The sequence below is a fragment of the Calliphora vicina genome, chromosome 5 (genome assembly GCF_958450345.1).
Source record: "Calliphora vicina chromosome 5, idCalVici1.1, whole genome shotgun sequence".
Taxonomy (NCBI): domain Eukaryota; kingdom Metazoa; phylum Arthropoda; class Insecta; order Diptera; family Calliphoridae; genus Calliphora; species Calliphora vicina.
In genome coordinates, this window is record NC_088784.1 from 48,495,279 (window position 1) to 48,520,229 (window position 24,951).

General features: G+C 32.5%; 1 protein-coding gene across 1 annotated transcript in view; it reads left to right on the forward strand.

The window, feature by feature from the left end:
• stau (double-stranded RNA-binding protein Staufen) overlaps nt 1-24,951 on the forward strand; it is a 261,511-nt gene that overhangs the window by 114,286 nt on the left and 122,274 nt on the right. Inside the window, exon 3 of the mRNA XM_065511992.1 lies at nt 17,970-18,496. Coding sequence (XP_065368064.1) covers nt 17,970-18,496 — 527 coding nt within the window. The remainder of the gene's footprint in view (nt 1-17,969; nt 18,497-24,951) is intronic.

Genomic DNA, 24,951 nt, shown 5'->3' on the forward strand with positions numbered 1-24,951 from the left:
TTTATGAGTACATAGTGGTAGTAAACATTTGATTTTATGAAAAGCCTGAGCAACGTCTAAAAAGACGGCAGAACAATATAAGAAATAAAATAACTGTTATAACTCATTTTATATAATAAAGTTTAGTCACACAATTTTTTTAATAAATGATGTTTTATTGCAGTTAAGGGGTTTAAATTGAAACAAAACATAAAAACATTGCTCTATTTAAAAAGAAATAACACTTGTTTACTTTAAAATTATTGTTAAAATCTATAATGAAAAGGGAACACCAAAATTACAACTGCTATCACAATGAAATGTGATATCAATGTTTTATGCACTTGAAAATTTCTTATATATAAATATTAAAATACTTTATACTTTAGTTTTATTGTAAATTAATTCGAGGTATAACCACTTAAAATTAAGAATCAAATGTAAAGCCTATTTATATGACCAATGAATACAAATCAGGTTATACACCTAATGTATCCACATGCATAATCTGCAAAAATACAACAATAAATATCAAGAAAATATTCAAAATAATAATTATCGTAAATAAAAATAATAAAAATCTTTAGTAATAGTTATCTGTAAGAGAAATAAATATTTATTGATCATAATAGTTATGAGCCAATGTAAAAAGATATTAATTGGATATAATAATTATGTTTAATAAATATTAATTTTCATTATACATAATAACTCTGTCCAACAAATTGAGACTTTTTGATTGGAACAGAATAGCGACCCTATAATTCTGAAAGGGCATGTTGAGTAGAGCATTTTTATAGAATAAACTTATAGTCCAGCTGGTCTGAATTTTTTTACAGTGGGTAAAAGTTTTAATTTTTTGATTGAAGGGAGCAGTATACTAATTGAAAAAAATGTTGTAAGTTAATATCTGAGAGAATTCTTATGGTCAGAGTTATATTATGGAATTTTATGGGGATCATTTTTGTGGAAGATCTTAACCCTTTAGCTCCTCTCTTTAGGGGTCAATTTGACCTTTTTTTTTAGAAAATCAAATAAAGTCCTTTCAAAAAGGACATTTAAGGGTTCAAATATTCTACGAAAATTTTTGCCGGAAAATTTCAGTGGTGGTTACAAAAGTTGTAAATATGATTTGCAAGATCATATTATATATTTTTTAGCTATTTATATAGCTAGTGGTCACACTATGTTCACATTAAGAACATATTTAGTTTGCCGACAAATAATTTTGTTTGACTAAAATCATTTGTTTTGTTGTTTGCTCATAATTTTATTTGTGGTCAGATTCAGGCAATGAAATATTTGACGATAAACGTCAAATATTAGCTGTGTGTGACCGTACCTTAAGGAACATTTTGAAGAATTTTTTAATACACTAGGAGATCATTTCTTGGCTTGTGGCGAATACAACGCTAAGCATATATATTGGGGTTCCAGATTAATGAATCCCAAAGGCAGACAGCTGTACAGGACTCTAGTTGATCGAAAAAATTGCTTAGATTTTATATCACCTGGTCAGCCCACTTATTGGCCTTCTGATCCTAGAAAAATACCTGCCGTATCAAGGAATTTAAACAGAAACTCTATTACTGCAGAAATATCACATGAACTATCTTCTGATCATTCTCCCGTTATACTACACTACTACGGCCAATATCAATCGTCTCATACGGAAGCTTCATTATTCAAGACTGATTGGTTGAAATATAGAAAATACATCAGCAGCCATATCCACACTGAATGTAACATACAGTGTGAGGAAGATATCAATGATTGTATCAGAGACTTCAAGTCTGTAATCTTTTCGGCCTTGGATCACTCTAAGTGCCAAATTCCCTCTAATCCTAAAATGTGTATTTCTAATGCAGAAATTAATAGTCTCCTCATCGACTCGAAATTAAAATAGCCCTTCAGTCTGAAGAGGATCGCAGAAATCGAAACTATATTGAAAGTTTAACCAGTACTAAGCACTCAAACTTCTCCCTTTGGAAGGCAGCTGAGAACATTAAGCCACCGGTAGAGGGTCAAAGTCCGATTAGAAAATCTGATGATACCTGGGCACGTAGTGCAAAGGATAAATCCGTAGTAATGTGTTCCAACCAAACCCCCCAACAAATAATTTTGTATTGGAGGATTTACCTGTTCGCATAGAAACAGACTCCGAACTAATCAATTTTTGTATAGAATATGTTCAGAAGATCATAAAGGACAATCTTAAACTAAAAAATATCCAGGTTGTGGTTTAATTACACTTTCCATGATTGGAAACCTACCAGATGTGGCAATTATTGTGCTCACAGTATTATTCAATGCGATCTTGTCTCTAGGAGTATTTCCGAATGATTGGAAAATCTCCCAAATTATAATGATACCCAAGCCAGAAAAGGATTTAACATTGGCATCATTCTATAGACCTATTAGCTTATTGCCTTGTTTGTCTAAACTATTTCAGAGGATAATCCAAGTTAAAATTTTAACATTCTTAAATAGTCAAATAGATCATCAATTCGGACAAACGACTATGCGATCAATGCTGGTGTACCTCAGGGAAGTGTTCTAGGACCAACCCTGTACTTATTATACACCTCTGATTTGCCCGAGTCCGAAGAATTAACCATTTCCACGTTTGCAGATGATACTGCAATTCTTAGTTCTCATGTGGACTTAAATGTAGCATCTATAAACCTTGATAATTATCTCAGGCACGTAGAGACGTAGTTAAAAAATTGGAGAATACAAGTAAATGAAATCAAAAGCAAGCACATAACGTTTTCACTTAGGAGAGGAAGTTGAACACCAGTGACACTAAACAGTGTGAACATTCCACAGTCTGATCACGTTACATACATTGGCATGCATTTAGATAGACGACTTTCTTGGCGTCGGCACATAGAAGACAAGCGGATCCACATGAAACTAAAAGCTTCTAATTTACACTGGCTAATCCACCATCAATCGAAATTAAGCCTTAACTGCAAAGTCATCCTGTATACGACGGTCTTAAAACCAATTTGGACACACGGAATCCAATTATGGGGAACAACAAGTAATACCAATATAGATCTCATACAGAGGGCACAATCTAAAATTCTTAGAACCATGACGGGAGCTCCATGGTACATAAGAAATGAGAAGAGACACAGAGACTTAGATGTACCTTTGGTCAAGGACGCATTTAGAAAAACTCGTGAAGCTTATTTGTCAAAATTACATCATCATCCGAACCCACTCATCTAATTTTCCAAATATGATTCTCCACTGAGAGAACAATAATTGTTTAGTTATAAGATTACTGTAAGGACCAGACATTAAAGGCAGGAACTATATTATAATAAATTTTCGGGAAATCTAAAATCCCGAAAATTATAAGAAAGAAACGTACATAATTATGTATTTACAATTGAAAGTAAATTTTTTATTTATTTATTATTTATTAGCCTATGGAAAATTATCCTTGCAGGCAATTAACAATTATTTTTATAAATGTAATAATAAAACTTATTATAAAAATTAAGAATTCAAATAACTAATAATGTTGTTTTTAATTATATTGTTACTTAATGAAAAATCAATCAACATGTAAAATTTATTAAATTCCATAGCATTGGCAAGAATGGAACAAAATGACGTGATGGTCGTTGAGGCACATTAAATGAGATATTTTGGATTAAAAAACCGGAACATTGATCTTCGGCTCTTCAGGGTTCGAAGTTTAATTAAAGCCAATCTTGCAGAATATGAAGGTAGATTTATTGGGTTGAAGTTCAATCCACGAAGACAAAACAGTAGCAACTGCTTTTGTACAGATTCAATAGCATCTGAATGTTTTTTATATATAGTCTCATATTACGAATCCGTATTCCAGGAGGGTTGCCAGCCTGGCTGGACTTGGCTGGATTGTCCAGCTTTTTTTATGCCTGTCCAGTTTCAAGCTAAAATTTCATTAGTCCAGCTAAATATAAATTTTCGATAATAATATCTATATTATTTATTACTTCAAATTTACTTACTTCTAATTAGTACACAGTAATAACTTATGCAAAAAATTGTATGTATTTTTTGAAAAAAGGAAAAAAAAAATAAATGCCAAAAAGTTTTATGGGAATACGTGTCATATGGAATTACTGATAATGATGTCAATGAAGAAGAAGAATGTAAAAGTTATGGATTATCAGAAGCATTTTTATATTTTATGCAAAACATAGTGCAGGAATTTCATACAAATATTTTAGCTCTTGGAATGACTCTTATAAATAGCCTCAAAAGTAGAATAAATGAAAATTTTTTGGCACCAAAGTTAACTGCATTTTGAAAAAAGTTTCGCCTAATGGGCAAAAAACTTTTAAGGCTGAAATAGAAGACTTTTTAAATCGTTTTTTTTTAATTAGCATTTTTAAATTTAAAAAAAAAACATATTTTCTTGGGAAGATTTACAAAATCTCCCGCAAAACCTTCCTAGATTTGTCAAATGATATGGTCCTATTTTTTTTACCAAAGGTGAAAGGATCATTCCTTTGAGAATTTAAGAAAAGTTATGTTTCGTATTTTCAATACCAGTAAGCAAAGCTTTTTGTGAAATAAACTGAATGTCATTCAACCTGATTAGAGCTGAAATATTTATACGAACAAATTTAGAGGAAGTTTGTAAAGATTTTCAAAATGGTTTACAAACCTCTATGTTTTGAATTTCGCAAAATCCGTAAGCTCAAAAACGAAATAAAATGGCAGTGTTTTTAGTATTTAATAATATAAATATGTATGTATATAACGGACTGAACCGAACTAATTTAAGTTTAGCTAAATAAATTTTAAGGAATGTTTCATTTCATTCCTTATTTAATTGTGATTCTAAATTTTTAAATAACTGTTAAAAAACACTTTTTGTAAGAACTTGAAAAGCGACCAAGTGGGTGTTGTAGACAATTTTGTGTTATTTAAAAAAAACTGTTTTACGATAGGTCGTAGTACTTCAGTACCTCTAACTCAAACCGAAAAAAAACAGTTATGGTTTTGGAAAGGCAATTCCAAAAAATTGGGACGAAAATCCCAAAAATGGTATTTTTTAAAATGTTGTCTATAGGGTCCACATTTCCTTCGGGGCTGGGAAAATACTTTAGGGATAAATAGGGAACACATCAGGGTTTCCAAAACTGCTTTCCGTTTTCTGATCCCAGCTTTGGGATTTTAGAACATGTGGGCCAAAGTTGAAATTTTGATAAAAAATAGGTCAACTTCCAAAGGGCGTAGGGCCGACATGTTCGAAAAATAGGACATGTTTTTTATACCAAAATGTTCTCCGTAAAGAAACTTTATAGAAAAACATAAAATTGTTATATGTTCTTAAAGAAAGTTGTTTTTTAATAAAAAAAGAGTTATGTCACCTTTTTGTCCAAAAAACAGCAAAAATATACTATTTTTTGAATTATTAAATTGAAAATCTGTTAATTTTTGATTCGTAATTGACATTGCTCTGAAATCTTTTGTATGTTGTTGGTAATTTAGTTGTCTAACTAAAAAAAAATTCGAGTCCATTCGGTCCAAAAGTGCGCCCTATATTTTTAAAAAAGCGGCATTTTGAAATGCCTATAACTAGGAAATTATAAGAGATAAATAGCACACGCAAGCATGTTTTTTCAAAATCTAGCCGAGCGCTTTCCAAAAATATAAAATTCTTTGAAATCGGATGGAAACAAAAAAATGGCACGTGTTTAAAAATTTTTCATGTCGAAGGTACCCTACTTTGAGCCCCCATAGCGCCGCCCCTGGATTATTTTTAGGGCCCATTTTAATTACTTAAATTGGGCTACGCCCAATTGAAATTTTATTCCGATCGGACCAGCCGTTTAGAAATGCCAGATTTATTTCCAAAAAATTTCGATTCTGCCCCACTGTGTAATGCAGATTAAAGTCTCCAAAGACAAAAATAGCGTCATTATTATGAAGGGAGTGGGCAATAGAACTAATAATTTCAGCATGTTTGATGTATGTTATTTGTGGAGAAGATAGCGGAATGTAGGAACAAGTAATAAACATTTTATATCCATTTATTTTTACTGATAATGATATAAATTCTATATCTTGCGGAAATTCGAAATCTACAAGTTCAGATGGAAAATATATAAAGGGATGATAGTTTTGTTCTCAAACCACGAACATTTTGATAATCGGTAGACATGAAGTCATTAGTTGGAATTAGTTTTTTGGAGCAACAAATTCACGTTGTGGAAGTGCCGCGATATTTTGTGGCCAAGGCCTGTAAATATATTCACGAACAAGTGTATTTATAGGCCAGAAATTCGGATCAACTAAGGAAATTCGGAATATCAATGGAAACAGTAATTTTAAATGATGAGATAGTTCTGGGTTGGGGAAAGTTAAACTTTTGTATTGAAATATCAGCTTCATTTCCGATTATATTTTTCACATAGTAGTCAACGGCTTCAGTTGTAGTATCATTTGCCAGGCAGGAAATAAATAATTGTTTTTTTAGGAGGTATTGCTCGTAGAGGAATACGGACGTTTTCATTATTTAGCAGTTGTGGAGGATTGTAAGAAGTATTATAGTTTATATTATCAGTATTTAAAACAGCATCTCAATAACTTAATTGTAAATTATTACAATTTAATTAGGGAGCATTCGAGGATGGGAAATTGCAATCAGTTGGTACTAGGGTATTCGAATTATTCGATTTTTCTCTTGTTCGAATAAAACGAATAATTCAAATAAGAGATTTTAACTTGTCCGAATAATTCGATCACACGTTTAAAATTAATCGAATTATTCGAATAATTAATTTTTTTTTTAAAAGTAAAGAATGAAGTTTTGATGTAGGTTTTTAAATATTTTATTGTTAAAGGAAAACAAAAAATAACGTTAAAGTTAAAATTTCAAGTATTGATAATGTTAAAAAACATTCAAAAACAATGTCCATTATTAAATTTTCATCAGGAATATTTTGATCAGATTCCCTCCCGAAAAATCTAGAAAACAATTGACTAGCAAACATTTTAGTTACCGTTTTGTAGCTATGCTTTAAAAAATTTGAGCTAGTTGGACATGATTCTGAACTTTTTTATGTCGTTCATTAATTCGTGTTTTAAATTGAGTAACTAATTCTTTAGTAAATTAATCATTCACTATTTCTAAATTATTTATAACAAATTGTATTATACATCAAGCTCAACATCAACATTGCCGAATAAAGTGGTCTTGGGGAATTACATAATAAAGGAATCTTTCCTAATTTTGTTACCATTGTCAGTGAACGTGGCTAATTTGAATTCAGGCAGTGCATGATTGACGCATTTACAAATACGCAAAAAGTTTATTACCATGTTAGACAAAGATGTTCAACGATATTCAAAATCATGAATAAGACGAACTCCATGCTTTTCTTGCAACCGAACGTTAGTTTGCAATATTTGTGTTTATCATTCGATTTATGAAATATTTTGCACTTACGTACGCGGTTAATAACATCACTTATATACATATATTTTAAGATCATGGCTTTCATCTATTATCAATATATACATATCAATATAAATATCATCCTCAATATCACTTTCGACGGACTCCACTTTAATCTAAGTTAAAATTTTGATTATTAAAATTAAAATTGCGATTCTTCTAATATTTCGCCAGCTAAATAACAAATATTTTATTCCGTACCTTTTATTTTCATTGGTTCAAGTCCTAAGTTAAAAATTTTGAAATATTTGTTTTTAGAATTGTAACTTCTTGCAGTAATATTTAAATATTTATAGAAGGAGCTATCGGAACACTCATCTACAGTGAGATTTAGGAAATCCCGATGCACTGGAGTTTGACATCTCTAGTTAAACGGCTACCAAAACTGAGCTAAAGTCCAATTTTTCAAATGCAAATTAACTAAGTCAGCTTTTTGTTTTTGGTAAAAATCAAATTCCGTTTGACAACACTGACCGCGTGTCATTGCATTGTAATCACTTAATAAATTTTGTTGAAAAACCTGTATTGCTTTCAAAGTTTCAATTGCATGTTTAAACAATTTCGCGAGTTATAAAGAAGAAAGTGAAAATGTAGAACAATAAATTAAGTAAGTAAGTAATGTTTTTTGTTAAAAAATGTCATTAAATTGTTTAACTTACTTGAAAAAAGCCACATTTTTAACATAACTTTAAAAGTGCTGCGATTGTTTTCAAAATGTAACTACGTGGAAGCTTTTAAAATTTCGACAATGATCGGCAGATTGAATACAATCAGAAATGCATATATTGAAATGTTATAAACCAATTTTCATTTACATTCAATAACAATTTTTAGCCGTTTTCGAATAATCCCAGTAAGCACCAAAGCCCCAAAAATTCAAGCACTTGAACATTTTGTTTGAATTTGACTTGAATGCAAATGTAATTATACATTAGACATGAAAAATATTTGAAAATTTATTTATTTTTCAAACAAAAAACATATGGCTTGAATTTATGTTTCCTTTAGTATCCCAATAAGCATTTTTACTGGAATTCAAGTTGAATGCAATTGTAATTCAAGCCTTTAATTATAGTCAAGCATTTGAATTACAGTTTTATTACACTTTATTTCAATAGCATTCTCCAGTAAAAAGGAAACATAAATTCAAGCCATATGTTTTTTGTTTGATAAATATTTAATTTTTCAAATATTTTTCAAGTTTAAAACATAATTGCATTCAAGTCAAATTCCGACAAAATGTTCAAGTGCTTGAATTTTTGGGGCTTTGGTGCTTACTGGGTATATTTTTTAGGTTATAGTTTGTAATTTGGCTTAACGAAAATTCAATAAAGAAAAATTGTATGCCGTTTTCAAACTTGTAGTTGGCAAAATTTAAGTTAACATATTTTCAGATGAAGTGGAGAAGCATATAAAGCAAATAATACACTTTTTATACCCTACACCACCATAGTGGGGAGGGTACAATGCGTTTGTGCAGATGCTTGTAATGTCCGAGAATATTAGTCTAACACCCACCTTAACATGATAAGGACTGAGATCGTAAAATTCTTAACACATGTTTTTCATTAAAACTTTTATCCCAAGTACCTATTATTTGATTTTTTTTTTTTGATCAAGTTACCTTTGTAAAGCATGTCAGTATTATATTTAATGTCAATTATGATCATTTAAATAAATAAATTTTTAAATATTTTCAACAAAACCCAACTTGGTCCTACAAAAAGTTGTCAAAACAATCAAAGGTCCGCCGTCAATCTGTTTCCAATGTTATTAGACAGTACCGGGAGAACTTGTCCGTTGATATAAAACCTGCTTCAGGTAGAAGGAATGGTCCACATGATGTTTCTAAAGCCAAAAAAATAGAAAGCATTTTCAAAAATTCAGTCCGGTTAGGTCAGTACTCGGACTATTTGGTACGAAAAGTTAAAGCCAATGCAGGTTTAAAAGCAAACAAGGCTCAAAAAGTTCCTGACAGGAACTCTGCTAACGAAATTAGAGGCTAAAGACAAAGCATGGAAATTGAAGTCAAATTTCCCAAAAAGTTCTTGGTATGGCAAGCAATATGCAGTTGCGGCAAAAAAACCAAACATTTGTTACAAAGGTCTATTAATACCAAAATCTACATCAAGGAATGTTTACAAAAGAAGATGCTTCCATTCATAAGACTTCTTAATGTGTCTACTTATTTTTGGCCAGATTTGGCATCCTTTCACTATGGTAAAAAAGGTCTTGAGTGGTAAAAGAACAAAAATGTGGTATTTGTACTAAGAGACGCAAATCCTCCAAACTGCCATTGGAGAGATATTGGGCTCTTGTTAAAAGAGAATCGAAGAGCAGTGTCCAAAAGTGTGATAGATTTTAAACGGAGGTGAGCAACCTGTCGAACAAAAGAAACATAAAGCACTATAAAAACCATAATGGAAGGGTTTTCGAAAAATGTTCAAAATTTCATCATTAGTGATTAGAACTACAAAAATATTTTTTTTGTAAATTTTAAAAATAATTTCAATCAAATAAAAAAAGATTCAAAACTGTAAGTTTAGTGGTTTAATTTTTATTAACATATGTATATGTATGTTAAAAATTTTTCGATCTCAGTCCTTACATATAATTATTTCGTCCCAAGGACGAACCCTATTTAAATTAGCTGAAATTGGTCCATTATACCACCTAGCACCCATACAAATGTACTCCCGTAATTGGACTTTATAGGTCATAATTGTTTAGTTTATACAGTAATTTTGACTTACCTGCACAACCAACTTTGCACGATATTTTGTGCAGGTAAGTTAAAAGTGCAGTTAACATCAGTTAACTTACCTGCTCATTGATGCAGGTAAGTGCATTTAAGTTTACTGCCCAAAAAATCAGCTAACGGAAAATAATTTACATGAAGTTTTGTGATGTTTTCCTTTAAAAATAACGACAAATTTGGTATTTTAGCTACTTTTAAAATTATTAAGAAGTTTACAACACAATTTTTTATTCAAAATCGTATTTTTCTTATTTTGTTTTGATTTGTATGGAGTTTGATAAATAAATATACAAAACACAAGTTTTGTGCACTTATATGCTAAATGCTCTTAAGTGAAAGGCAGGTAAGTCAAAACTACTGTATAGGATCTACACAAATTTTGCTCCAAATATACACGAAAATCACTTTAAGGTGCATAATTTTTTTTTTAATGAGCTAACAATAAGTGGTTCAAATCTTATATCTAATAATTATTATTTATTTAGTCCAGCCAGTGCCGGACGAAAAAATTTTTTATTCATGGTTGTTTTGGTTAAATTGGCATTCTTCCTTCTAGATTAGGTCTGCTGTGTCCCTCCTTCTTAATCGAGCGTGGCCACGGTTATCTAATATGTTGCGGGTCAGCGGGTTTGGGTGAACTTCAAGTTTTTCTAAATATTTTTGTACATTTTTCGAGATTTCAGTTTTTACAATGGGCACGTTTAGATCTTTGTGTATATTCGCGTTTTTGAATTGATTTCAATTTCATTTGAGTCAACTTTGCATTTATATGACTTTTCCATGTAAGGCGACGATCGAGATGTATTCCGAGGTATTTCACTTCCGATTGTTGAATTATTGTTTGGTTATTGATATGAATAGGGGGGCATGATTCTCTACGCAATGTAAATGTTATGTGTGTACATTTTTACTCGTTGACTTTAATTTTCCATTGTTTTAACCATTTTTCTAATTCAAATATGTGGTTTTGTAAGTATCGAACGCTTCTTGAAGGTTTTCATGAATGCTTAGAATAGCAGTATCATCGCAAATGTTGATGTATGAGTGCGATTGTTAGTTAAAAATAAAAAAGGTCCCAGGATACTGCCTTGGGGGACTCCAGCTGCAATGGGTTGTGCAGTACTTAAAATGTTTCCCTCTTTAGCCTTAAATGTTCGACCAGTTATATAGCTTTCCAACTGCTTATGTGTGTTTGCGGGTAAATTTTGACTCAATTTGTATATTAATCCAGCATGCCATACCTTATCAAACGCTTGAGAGATGTCGATGAAGAGTGCTGAACAATATTTCTTTTCTTCAAACGCTTTTCTCACCATATTTACAAGTCTATGGGTTTGTTCGATAGTACTGTGTTTTCTTCTAAATCCAAATTGATGATTCGGAATACAATTGTTTTCAGTTAACATCGGGTACAACTTGTTCATAAGTATCTTCTCAAATAGCTTTGATATATTAGACAATAGGCTGATGGGTCTGTATGATTCTACTTTTGTGTGATCTTTTCCCGGCTTGGGTATCATGGTAACCAGTGAAACCTTCCATTCTGGAGGATAATATTCAAGTCGTAATATAACATTAAAAATAAAAAGAATTATTTTTACTGCTATACGGGTTAGCTCCATAAGCATCTTGTTGCTGATCTTGTCCATACCAGGCGCTTTCTTGGGATTTAAATCAACAATAGCATTTTCGATCTCTCGAATCTCAAAACGTAGGGTTACGGCTGCTCCAAAATGGGGTGCAACAGGTTGCAACTCAATTGCTTCGTTTGATGTGTTCGGTGTAAATACTTTTTTTAAATGATTAACAAACAGATTTCATTTTTCAGTATCATTTCTTGCCCAACCACCACTTGAATTTCGCAAGGGGGACTTACATATAACGGGTCTTTTAAGACTTTTTGTTGCTCGCCAGAATGAGTAATCAGATTGCGGGGTTGCGTCCAGGCTTTCTAAATATTTATTCAATGATTCCATTTTTCGAAATTCCAAGAGCTTTTTAAGTCTTTTTATACAATCTTTAAGCTTCGATTTTATTATTTTTTTTTTTTCTCTTGGACCAGCACTCAGGGGATGACCCCTACTCATGCAAAGCATTGTGTTGGAACTAGGAAAATAGGTTATGGGTGGGAGGATAGAGGGAGTAGTGTTTGTGGACATTAGATTTGAATTTTCCTATATTGAAAGTGACAGGAAAGACTTCAGGAGGAAGATTATTCCACATACGGACAGTACGGCTAAAGAACGAATTTTCTCTGTAATGTGTTGTGCGATCCACTATCCAGTCGACGACGAATTGGTGAGCCCTTGCCGAAGAACGTGTGTTGCGTAAAAAACTACGGGTTTCGGGAACAAGTTCCCTAATTTCTGCAGAGCACATACCATTGTAGTATCGGTAGAACAGTGAAACACAACCCACATTGCGACGAATTGGTGAGCCCTTGCCGAAGAACGTGTGTTGCGTAAAAAACTACGGGTTTCGTGAACAAGTTCCCTAATTTCTGCAGAGCACATACCATTGTAGTATCGGTAGAACAGTGAAACACAACCCACATTGACGATGTGAGTCAATAGAGCTGGATACCCTACTGTCACCGATAAGCACCTTCGCCCTCTCCTGTACGCGGTCGAGTAACTCCAAAATAGACTTCGGAGCACCGGCCCACACATGAGAGTTGTATTCCATTTTAGGTCGGATATAAGTGGTGTAAATAGTAAGGAGATCAGATGGAGTGAAGTAATTCTTACACCGTTTAAGGAAACCAAGGCACTTGAATGCTTCTTTCGACACTCGAAAAATGTGTTTTGTCCAGCGGACATCGCACTGAATACTCATGCCTAGAACATCAAGAGCTTCTGATTCCTTAATATTTACACCACCCATGAAAACAGATGGAGCAACATGATCTGTTGTGCGTTTGTGTGTTAACATACAACATTGAGTCTTGCGTGGGTTGAAATCGACTCTATTCGCACAATCCCATTCAGAGATTGTCACAAGATCTTGGTTAAGCGTGTCATTCATGTTTTGCCTCATTGCCCCAATCTCCGACAGGCTTGGTCTATAATTGAATGCATATGAATGGCAAATGTTGCTGTCATCTGCAAAAGAGTAGATAGGATTGGAAGTTTGACGTAGAAGGTCGTTTATAAAGATAAGAAATAGAGTAGGAGAAAGAACGGGGCCTTGCGGTACCCCTGAATTGATCTTGAACTCGTTTGATGAGATTCCATCTATAACAACTCGTATAGTGCGATCTCTGAGAAAACTCGATATAAATCGAGAGAAGCTATTACCGACACCAAAAGCAATAAGTTATGCTAAAAGCGCACCATGCCATACTCTATCAAACGCTTTAGAAATATGCAGAGCCACCACTTTACTTTCGCCAAAACGGTGTATGGAACGACACCATTTTTCCGATAGGAAGGCTAGCAGGTCTCCCGTAGAGCGTCCTCTACGAAATCCATACTGCCGGTCGCTGAGTAAATTGTTGGACTCTAAATATTTCACAAGATGGTAATTAACCATACTCTCCATGACTTTGGAAAGTGCAGAACAAATTGCTATTGGGCGATAATTTTCAGGGTTATTAGCCTCTCCCTTTTAGGAATTGGCGTTACATTAGCAACCTTCCAACATACTGGAAATTTGCCGGCACGGTATAAAGTGCTGAAAAGGTTAGCTAATGGACGAGCTAGCGTCGAAGAGCACTGCTTCAAGACCAGTGCTGGTATACCATCAGGCCCAGGAGACTTATTTATGTTGAGATCCGCTAAAACCCTTATAACTGCGCGAGCGCGAAAGATTATATTCGGCATAGTAACAGATACTTTTTCGAGCTCGGGCAGTGGTGGATTGCTTTCCGGTAAGTTCGAATTATTTGCAAATAATTCAGCCAAAAGGTTAGCTTTATCAATCGGGTCAGTGAATGATTGGTCATCCCTTAAAAGAGTAGGAATTGATGAACTAGCATTATCCTTAATTCTTTTAACGAATGACCAAAAGCTTTTACTGCCCCGGGGAGCAGTAAGAACTTTGGCACGGAGGCGCTGCTCGTGTAGAGATTTTTCACGCCTCAGCACTTTGGCACACGAAGATCTCGCCTTTTTGCGTTGCAAATCAGTTTCTGCATTTTTGTTATAACGCCAGATTCTGAATGCTTCCTCTCTAGATCTGATTGCAATTTTGCACTTCTGATTAAACCAGGATTTTTCCATAGTTTTAATCGAATTTTTTTTTGATGGAATGAATGTTTTCATCCCCATCATAATTATGTTTTCGACCATTTTCGCCATGGCATTGACACTATTGTCTAAGAAACAAAGTTTCCAATTAAAATGCCTAAAGAACTCGTTGAGCTCAGCCCAACGAGCCTTTTCGTAAATAAAAGTTGAGCGTTTCGTAGCTGGTAGTGAAACGTTACGAAGTTCAGAGAGCGAAAAGGTGGCGGAAATGGTACAATGATCTGAATTACCAAGAGGTGCAAAAACATCTACTTCATACTTGTCAGGGTGTGAAGTTAGAAAAAGGTCGAGGATGTTATTTTGGTGCCCATCAACGCATGAAATATGCGTTGGTTCATTCACTAATTGCGCAAGGTGATTGTGCGCCGCGAATAGTTCAACATATTGGCCTTCTGTAGTTGTATGACTTGAATGGTGAAGCCAAGAGGAATTGTGAACATTAAAATCACCAGCATCAACAATTTCACTGTTCGGACAACTCTCAAGAATCTTCGATATGGAATCGGAAAGGGCATTGAAGCTGGATATAGTAATATCCCTTCCCGCTTTTGGACTTCTATAGAGAAACCCGAAGTGCAAACAGTGTGCCCTGATTTTGAACTTAACCCAGAGACAGTTAAATTATACATCATGCGTACCTAATGATTGCTGGTACTGGTACACAACTTCATTGCGTATGTACATGGCAATGCCCCTAGGAAAGTTAAAAAGCGACAGAAAGGGATACCCAGGAATCTGAAAATCCTGTGGATCAGCATTATCGGATACCTGCGTTTCACATAAGGCGAAAACATTCGGCCGATGGAGACAAACATGAGCATAGACGGAGAAAAAATTCGCTCTTAGCCCCCGTATATTGCAAAAGTCTACCCTGAAGCTACCTGTCATTGCAATATACTGAAAATTCAAATAAATTGTCTATTTTTATGATATAAGTTACAATAAGATTAATTGCTGTTTATAAGACTCGTTTAGTGACCAGTGTTATACCTTCGTCACCAAACAGTCAAACAACAATTAATACAATTCTACCAATATCATAAAAAATTAAAGGAAGTAATGGAAAGCGGACAAATTAGGATGGGGAAATAGTAACACAATGACGAGAGGCATTAAAAGCCCCGATCTGGTCATTGCGACAGAGAAACGGCCCGTAGTGCCAACACTATTGATGTTGTGTTGACTCTGTTCTCTGAGAGGATGTTTTAGTTGCTTGTTTTGCTGTGGTTGTTGTTAGTGGATTTTTGCGGTTTATTTTCTTAGGTTTCTTTTTATGTTGGTTTGTCTTATTGTTTTTGTTGAATTTTGTTATTATTTTTGTTATATTTATTTTGTTATTGTTGTATGATTGTTTTATTTTTCTTTTAAGTATTTAATTTATGTTGTATTGTTTTGTATTTTTAATTGTAATATGTTGATTTATTTGTAATATTTTAATTAGACGACGCGGACACAAAAACATAAGTACATATTTTTTATACTAGACGGATCACGACATTTATTTGCGGACAAAATTAAAATGCGTGTGGATGCGACGGACGACAGACAGATTTTTATCGAAATTGATAAGAGAGTGATCGATGTTTTCTGGTGTTCTTAGCGGTATGTTTTCCGAGCAATGTGTACTGAGGTATTTTTTATATTTGAGACAAATTTATTCTTGTGCCTGCAATCGCTAAATTACCAGTCGGGGATACAATTTCTAGGGGGCTCAATAAAGTAACAAAAGTGGGTGAGTGATCTGAAGATAGTTCCAGCGAGGATTCAATTTGAATCATTTCTCTAGGGATATTTTTCATCACGCTAAAATCAATGGCTCATAATCATAGTCAAACACTAAAGTCGGTTCTTTTTAGAAACAAGTTTAAAATAAAAACCTGCTTTTAATTATTTGGCTATAATTAAAATTAAAGTATGTTTTAAATTGAACCGACTTTAACTGGGTGTCACCGCAAATGTAGAAAATGTTTTCATACATATACAACAAAATACAGACAAGTGGCAACGCTGAACAGCTGACATACAAAATTAAAAAAAAAAAAAAACAAAAAAGGTTAACAATAAAAGTAACCTGGACAACTAAAGAAAAAAAGTAGTTTGTTGTGGAAAAATTAAATATATTAGATGAATTTCATAATTAGAATATTTTGGTACTAATTTTATTGCTAACTGTTCAATAATTGCAAAATCTCTACCAATATCTTGTAACTTAAACATTTTTTACTTTCTGCCGAATTTTTTTAATAACAGCTTCAGCTAGTTTTATATTTAAAGTCGACTTCAACGTCAGAAGTATACTTTAACTTGTATATGATAGACCTAAAGTCCACTCTTGAGTAAAGTCGAGTTTAATTCTCTTAAAGTATTCTTTATTTCTGACTATGATTATGGCCCAATAACATCAGGTATTTTTCGTGGGTCAGTAAGCCAGTAAGTAGGTTGGCCGCTCGAAAGGACATTCAAATCCATTTTAGAAATTGTATCGAACAAAACAGGGGTAATCAGTCGTGATCCCCAGAATGTGTGCATAGCATTATAATCGCCAGCAGCCAGGAAACGAGGGCCTAGTGATTTAAAAAATCTATTATATTGACTTTCTGTAATAAATCTCTTAAAAATTTTGGTATAGACATAAAATTCAACAGAAAATTCAACTCTCATAAAGAAATTAATCACACGACCTAATTTCATGACGATCGGCCCAGAATTGGTCATAGCTCCCATATAATCCACTTCCGAAAATCGCTCACGAATATAAATTATTGAAATTTTAAAAGAAAAATTATAAAAGCTAATGAGACTCTTGCCAAAGTTTCGTTGCATATTTTACTGCATATTGCTGAAAAAATTTTTGAGATACAAAAAGACGCTTTAATGGCAGCGGAGAAGACAGATTTTTTAACCTCCGAATTAATATTAAGCTGTGTCACAGATCCACAAAAGCGGAAACGTTCCACACTTCCACCTGAAGTAATTCAACTATTATGTTGCAGTGAACCCATGGAAGAATTTCACTTTATCCACCAAGACGATGAAATTAATGAAAGTGAAGTGAACCTTTTTGATTTAAATTTTCTAAAGGAATTAGATTTAATCAATTACTAAAAGTTTTAGTATAATTTAAATAAATTAATGTATTTGCATTAATTATTGCAAAAGGGTAAATTTTTGGTCGTTATTCTTACTTATGAAATTCTTTAAGGTTTTGGTTTGAATACTATGATTTTGTAGTCGTTATTAATTTTGCACAGAAAAAGTAGTCATTTAACTTATAGTGGAGTGTAATAATGCACAGTTTGCGAGACATTTAAGTGTTTACATGAGGACCTTTATTATTTTATTTTTACTTACATTCATTTCAACATTTTGTCCGCTAGGGGTAAAGTAAAATTAAAACAAATTTTGTATTGTTGTAAAAATTTAGTATACCGTTTTTAAATAAGCAGAGGCACGTGAATTTACAAAATTCTTTGAAATATAATTAATTGATAATTATTAATTCTTATAATTTTAGAACTTCCAATTTACAAATAAGAAATAATAATGAAGAAGTAAACCATATTCAAAACACAAGACACCAACCGCAGCAATATGTTTTCAAAAATACTCAATATCAAAACCATCTGAATTCAAATTTGCAACAAAAAGGACATCCTCTGCAAAGAAAAATACACAGAGATCAACAAAATCCTCCAAATTCAATGCAGATACAGAAAAATGTTGAGCGTGGTTTTAAAGATACTTTAGCTTCTAGCACGAACAGTATGAATAAATTGATAAATCAGCATACAAAATGCAATAGCGTTAAGTCTCCAAATGAAAGAGATTTGGAAAGTAAATCAAATTCATGTAATCAAATATTGCAAGCAAAGTCTCGAAAAATTCCATCAGATAAATACAATAATGAAGAAGAAAGAAAAGATGACGATACAATTAGTTTTGAGAACCCATTAACTAAACATAGTAAAAGTAATAAAGTTCCTGAAAATTATATTGTCGGAGATAATAGCGAAATTGTGGAGAAACAGAATGTGGAACAAGGTAAATATCAATTTATAAGGTATCCAGGGAAGTATGTAAAAATTCAAAAAATTATAAATTTTTAAAAAAGATTTCAGAAATTGATAGCTGCTTATCTTGTATTGTGGTCACAAATTTAATTTTCTTAATGCTATAATAGTGGCATTTTATCGGTCTGGTCACACACGTAGTTTTATTCGGTATAAAATCAAGAAATTCTATTGTTTTATTAAACAACTTAAGAATTCCTTCTATGTTAAATTTGGAAAACATGCGTAGTTCTCTTCTAAAGAGATTTTTTGTAAATCAGATTGTTTATAAAACCACTATTATTATTTTCTTTAAATAGGAATATCCTTAGAAGTTGTAATTTTAGGTAGGTACACAAATAATTTCATTAAGAACATACAATTTCAAATTGATTCATTCATAATGATCAAATTAATCTGCTGTGGCTGAAAAATTGTGTTTTTTTTTTTTTTAACGCTTTATTGATTTATTGAATCTGTCTGTTTTGACCTTACAATAAGTATTCAAATCTTATAACTAAAATTAAAACTATTTGCTCTTCAGCAGGAGAGCCATAATGGTAAACTGTCACTCATCTTAGCGGGGTGGTAGATCTGCTCTACGGAGCCTGGATCGGGTTTGGGTCTGCACAAGTTGTCTTGCAAGTGTATTGGGATGGTTTCGCAGCTTCACAATATATTTCTCACGAACATTCTTGAACTCTTCCTTTACCAATGTCACTTCTAGGTCTCTGTGGATGTTTTCATTTCTTATGTACCATGGTGCTCCCGTCATGGTCCTAAGAATTTTAGATTGGGCCCTCTGTATAAGATCAATACTGGTGTAGCTAGCCATTCCCCATAATTGAATTCCATATGTCCAAATTGGTTTTAAAACGGTCTTATACAGGATGACTTTATATTCAAGGTTTAATTTTGATTGGTCACTGATTAACCAATGAAAGCTAGAGGCTTTTAACTTCATGTGAAGTCTCTTGGTTTCTATGTGTCGGCGCCAAGTAAGCCGTCTATCTAGATGAATACCAAGGTAGGTGACATAATCAGACTGCGGTATATTAACGTTGTTGAGTGTGACAGGTGGGCAATTTCCTCTCCTTAGAGCGAACGTAACATGTTTACTTTTCAGCTCATTTACCTTTATTCGCCAGTTTTTCAACCATGACTCCACACGTACGAGGTAATTCTGTAGTTGACTAGAAGCCATGAGTGGGTTTTCGTCTGAGCTAAAAATGGCGGTATCATCAGCAAATGTTGAAATTGTTAGTTTATCGCACGTAGGGAGGTCGGAGGTGTAAATCAAATATAGCGTAGGTCCTAGTACACTTCCCTGTGTATTCTCTCGTCACATAATCATTGTACTTAACTCTAAAAAGTCTATTCGATAAATAAGACTCCAGCAATTTATGAGTACATAGTGGTAGTAAACATTTGATTTTATGTACTAGACCCTTATGCCATACCTTGTCAAAAGCCTGAGCAACGTCTAAAAAGACGGCAGAACAATATTTCTTTAATTCAAAAGATTTCCTAATCTCTCCAGTTAAACGATTGACCTGTTCAATGGTGCCATGATGCTCACGGAAACCAAATTGGTGTACTGGGATAATGTTTCCATCATTCAAAAAAGGTTATCTTTTCCTGGAATATTTTCTCGAATAGCTTCGACAAACAAGGGAGTAGGCTAATAGGTCTATAAGAAGATGGCAGGGTTAAATCTTTACCCGGTTTAGGTATCATTATTATTTGAGACATTTTCCAATTTTTTGGATAAATTCCTAGTTTCAAGATCGCATTAAACAATATAGATAGCACAATTATTGCCACATTTGGTAGGTTCTTAATCATTGATGGCTTTATTAAATCATATCCCGGTGATTTTTTCAAGTTACAATTACTACACTGAACTGGACGATTACGCTTAAGAGGTTCCTCTATATTTACTCTACGATTCAACAAATATCTTTTTTAATTTCCCATCATCAGGCTCTAACTCAACCCTAAACATTGGCTGAGGAAAGATATTGACTACATTCTTTGTCTGATAGCCCAATTCTTCCAGGGCCTCCTTGATTTCGTTTGTATCTACACTGGACTCTATACCTTTTATGACTACTATCAAGCCCTTGCAACTCTTAAGTTAATATGTATAAAAGTTTTTCTTACTGTCGTTTAGGTGTTGAGAGATTTTTCTATAACAATCCTCAGTGTATACAACTATTTTTGTCTCTTGCACACCTCCTTTTCTTATTGGAAATTATTTTTTCCAATGAGTTCAATAAATGATTTCACTAAGCTATTAGAGCTAGTTTCACGAAGGAATATTGGTGGTTGTTTTAACGGTTTACGGATGGATTTATCATCATTTTTTTGATGATTAGAATCTTCCTCACTCAAGAGAGCAAAACGGTTACTTTTCAAGGGGTTATCAGTAATTTTTTGCTTTTTCTCAGAAGGAAGACTTTTCTGGGGACTTAAATTTCGCTTATTAATTCTTATATATCTAAGCATACCTGTTTGAACTGGAGATTTAGTTTTACTTATCTTATTTCCAACCTTAGGTATAGCACCCCTTGATGTACCATTATCTTCCATCACGGTATTTTCAGTGTTAAATACATTAAAACTCTCACTAGGTGTTGTTAGTGGATTATCATAAGCTTGTGTATTTATCATTGTCGACTCTGTTATATCTACTGCAGTATTTGTTGTTGTACCAGAACACTTTTTATTTTCTTTTATGCTTTGTTCTAAACAAGCATTACTAGGTGATGATGTGTGTGCAATATCGTTCTCATGTATTTGTATCACGGGGGAACAAGAGCGCGCTCTCTCAATCGGTTTGGCGGTTAAATAATTTTTGTTAAAGTCTGGATCTCTTAGATTTTTGTTAGCACTTTTATTTTCACCCTCCCCTTTGTGAGGCAAGTTTTTACATTTTTCTTTGAGTGTATCGAATACTTGCTCAGTTTAAAAATACTCAAATAATTATTGTTCGAAGTATCTATGAAAATTAAAGCATAGAAATGTTAATTTTTTTTTCATTTGGAATTTTAAAATTGAATTGAGCAAATCGGAAATCGGAAAACAGAAATAGAATATTTCATAAGGACATTATAGTCATTACTTTCGGACGTAATAATTGTATATTATTTACAAAATAAACATTCAAATCTTTGAAAAGGTAAGCTAGTGAAGTATGTAATTGTGTTGTAATTTTAATATTAGAATTTTATAAGGGTCTGGATTTCCTATATCAAAATTTCTTTGTTCCATTTGGAACAAAGCATTCCAGTTAGCCCAAAACAAAAAATACGTCAAGATACAATCAATTTAAGGCCAAAGACTTTAAATTCCATCGGAATAAGCCAATTCTACATAGTCCAGTTTTGCAAATTACATCTACATCTACATAAAAGGAATCATCTAATAAGAAGTCTCTAAAGAATTCTTAAATGAAATCTCTAAAATAAAACGCTCAAATCCTAAATATATTTTTACACTAAAAATCAATGATGTCATAAGTTTTAGTATTCGATCAGACGAATCAAATTGTCCAATTCTAAGTGTCTGAGTTGTCATTTGTCATCGTATTTTACCTAATTAACTAAAATTTGTCTTAAACTAATCATAAATTTTACTTAAACTTAACATTAACTTAAATTTATATTAATTTAAAACTTTAATTATCTTAATATTAACTTAAAATGATATTAAATTAACTTCACTTACTTAATACTTACTTTAAACATTATCTAAAACTAAAACTACAACAAAACTAATATTTAATTTAAATATGTAAATATTACATTTATACATTTCATTTTCACTATTTTAAATTGTAATTAAACATTAATTTTGATTTAATAATAACAATTTTAACATACACCATAATTTTGCACATATTTGAGTGAAAACAAAACATTTACATCATAATAGTTAAATAATATTGGTAAACAAATTCGAGAATCCTCAACTTCAGGCCTGATGACATCGGTGGATTTTGAAATTGGTGAGTTTTAAATATAAATTATAAAAAAAAATATTGAAAATTTCACTCATTTATTGTAAAAACAACCCCTAAAATACATAAATATTTACTCAATATTCAAATTTTGAGTTAAATTTTAAATGTTGAGAATTTTGAATTTTTAGTAAAAACAACTTTCACATAACCACACAAACATTTGTAGTATAGATTTGTATAACATATTCAAAAGAATGTACTTATTTAATTAGATTTAAATTAATTTTTTTTTTGTTTGTTTAACATTAAATAAATACTTTTAATGTACATTTATATTATGAATTTGTCCGATTAAATTTCTTTATTATTCCATGAAAGGTTAAGGTTGAACGACAAGTAGGTTAGTTTTAGGGCTATCCAAGATATTCATGAGATAGCATGGTAGGGTGGGTAAAGATCAGTGGAGAGGTAACAACACCTTATCCTCTTCCTCAGAGTTTCCCAATTCAATTTTCATTTTTATTATTTTTTTATGTTTATTTGGTTTGTCGGTTTGGAAATTTGCTACCTAATTTTTAAATAAATTATGTATCGAACTTAGTTCATTCAAATAGAGGCAAGAACCATCCCAATTTCCCTGAGCACGGCCGGTACTATAGGTAGCATCGCCTCTAGATGATTGGAGCCTTCGTGGTCGGTCCGTTACATAAATTTAAATGGCGCCCAACGTGGGGCACACAGCAACAATAAGAACACTTATTTAGCTTTCGCTAACGGAAATATAGATTATTTTAATGCTGATGGTCACACAAACATTCATATATTTTATAATTTCGTGGAACGACAAACTATTTTACTTTTAATTATATTTTATTTACTTTTGATTTCTAGTAAAATATTTGGATTTTAGTTATTCATTATTTTTGGATTACTCAACCATATTTTATTGGGATCAAATGATTTTACTAAATTCATTTGTTAAATTATTGCTGAGATTTTTGATTTTGGTTTGATATCGAAATTTTACTCGCAATAAATGGCATTCATGTATGTTTTGGATTTTGATATTTTATTTTGATTTTTATTTCTTCATAAAATTGTTCACTGGGTAATATGTAATTGAGATTTTTCTAAATGGTTTTTATCGTTTAGTTACTCTTACATTAGCCTCAAATTTGTGTAATATTTGTCATGTTACTAATATTTGAGATTTTTACTGTAATCATGGTTTATCATTAAAAGTATACTCTTTAATAGTATCATATCGAATTTTTTTTTATACGAATTGAGGAGTACTTTGATTTTTGTTTATTCCTTTAATTTATCTAACTACTTGACACAACCATAACTAAGTAATGGATAATAGATTTTGAAACCCGCAAATTTTAATACTATGCCTATAACAAGAAGTCAGGAAAATTTATCAAATATAGAACAACCGACTAATTATAGTTTCACGGTTAGCATGGATGAACCAAATACATCCCAGGCACCAACACAAACACGATCAGCTAGAAGACCTACTAATAGAAATCAGAATCGCGATAACAGTGAAGTTCGTTTAAGACAAATAGTTTCCGAATCTATGACAGCTTTACGAACTGAAATGACAGATTTGATTTCCAGTGAATTACGATCATTTATTTGAAATTTTAATACCAATGATAATACCTATTTGAGTGTACCTACTAATCGACTTTCTGCCAATAACGAGGTCCCAAATAATCCCACTAATTCTTCATGTTCTTTACAAGAACCATTTATTGGTGAAAAGGTTTCCAATATTATTAGAAATTGGAGAGTGAAGTTTTCTGGTTGTGAGGAACAAATGACAGTGGACGAATTTGTTTACAGAATAAATGTACTGACGAAAGATAATGCGATTCCATCGTCATGACAATGAACTGGAATGTTTTTCTTTGACTAGAGCTTTACGAGACCAATATAAGAGTGATTATACCGACTTTGATATTATGGAAGACATTCACAGACGTAAACAACGAAACAACGAGACATTTGACGACTTCTTTAATTCAATTTCGACATTAACTGACAGACTTAAAAATTCTATTTCAGACGGTGATTTAATCTTCGAACTGAAATACGACACGAACTTTTGCATTTAGATATTTCAAGTGTTTCGCAACTTCGACGAGAAGTACAGAAACACGAGAAATTTGTAAAAGACATTTCTTCATATGAAATACGCAAAAATGCAAAAGCTCGTGTAGCTGAAATCGACACAAGTAAAGAGTTAAATATTATAGAGACCTCCGAAGACAATGCGGACGTATGTGCAATTCGCGCTGAAGTTAAATGTTGGAATTGCGACAAACAAGGACATACATATATGGACTGTGTTAAAGTTAGACATATTTTCTGTTATGGATGTGGTGTTAAGGATACCTACAGACCGAATTGTCCGAAATGTGGAAAGAGACAGCAGGGAAACGGACTGAAGGATGTCCGAAGACCTTAGTTCG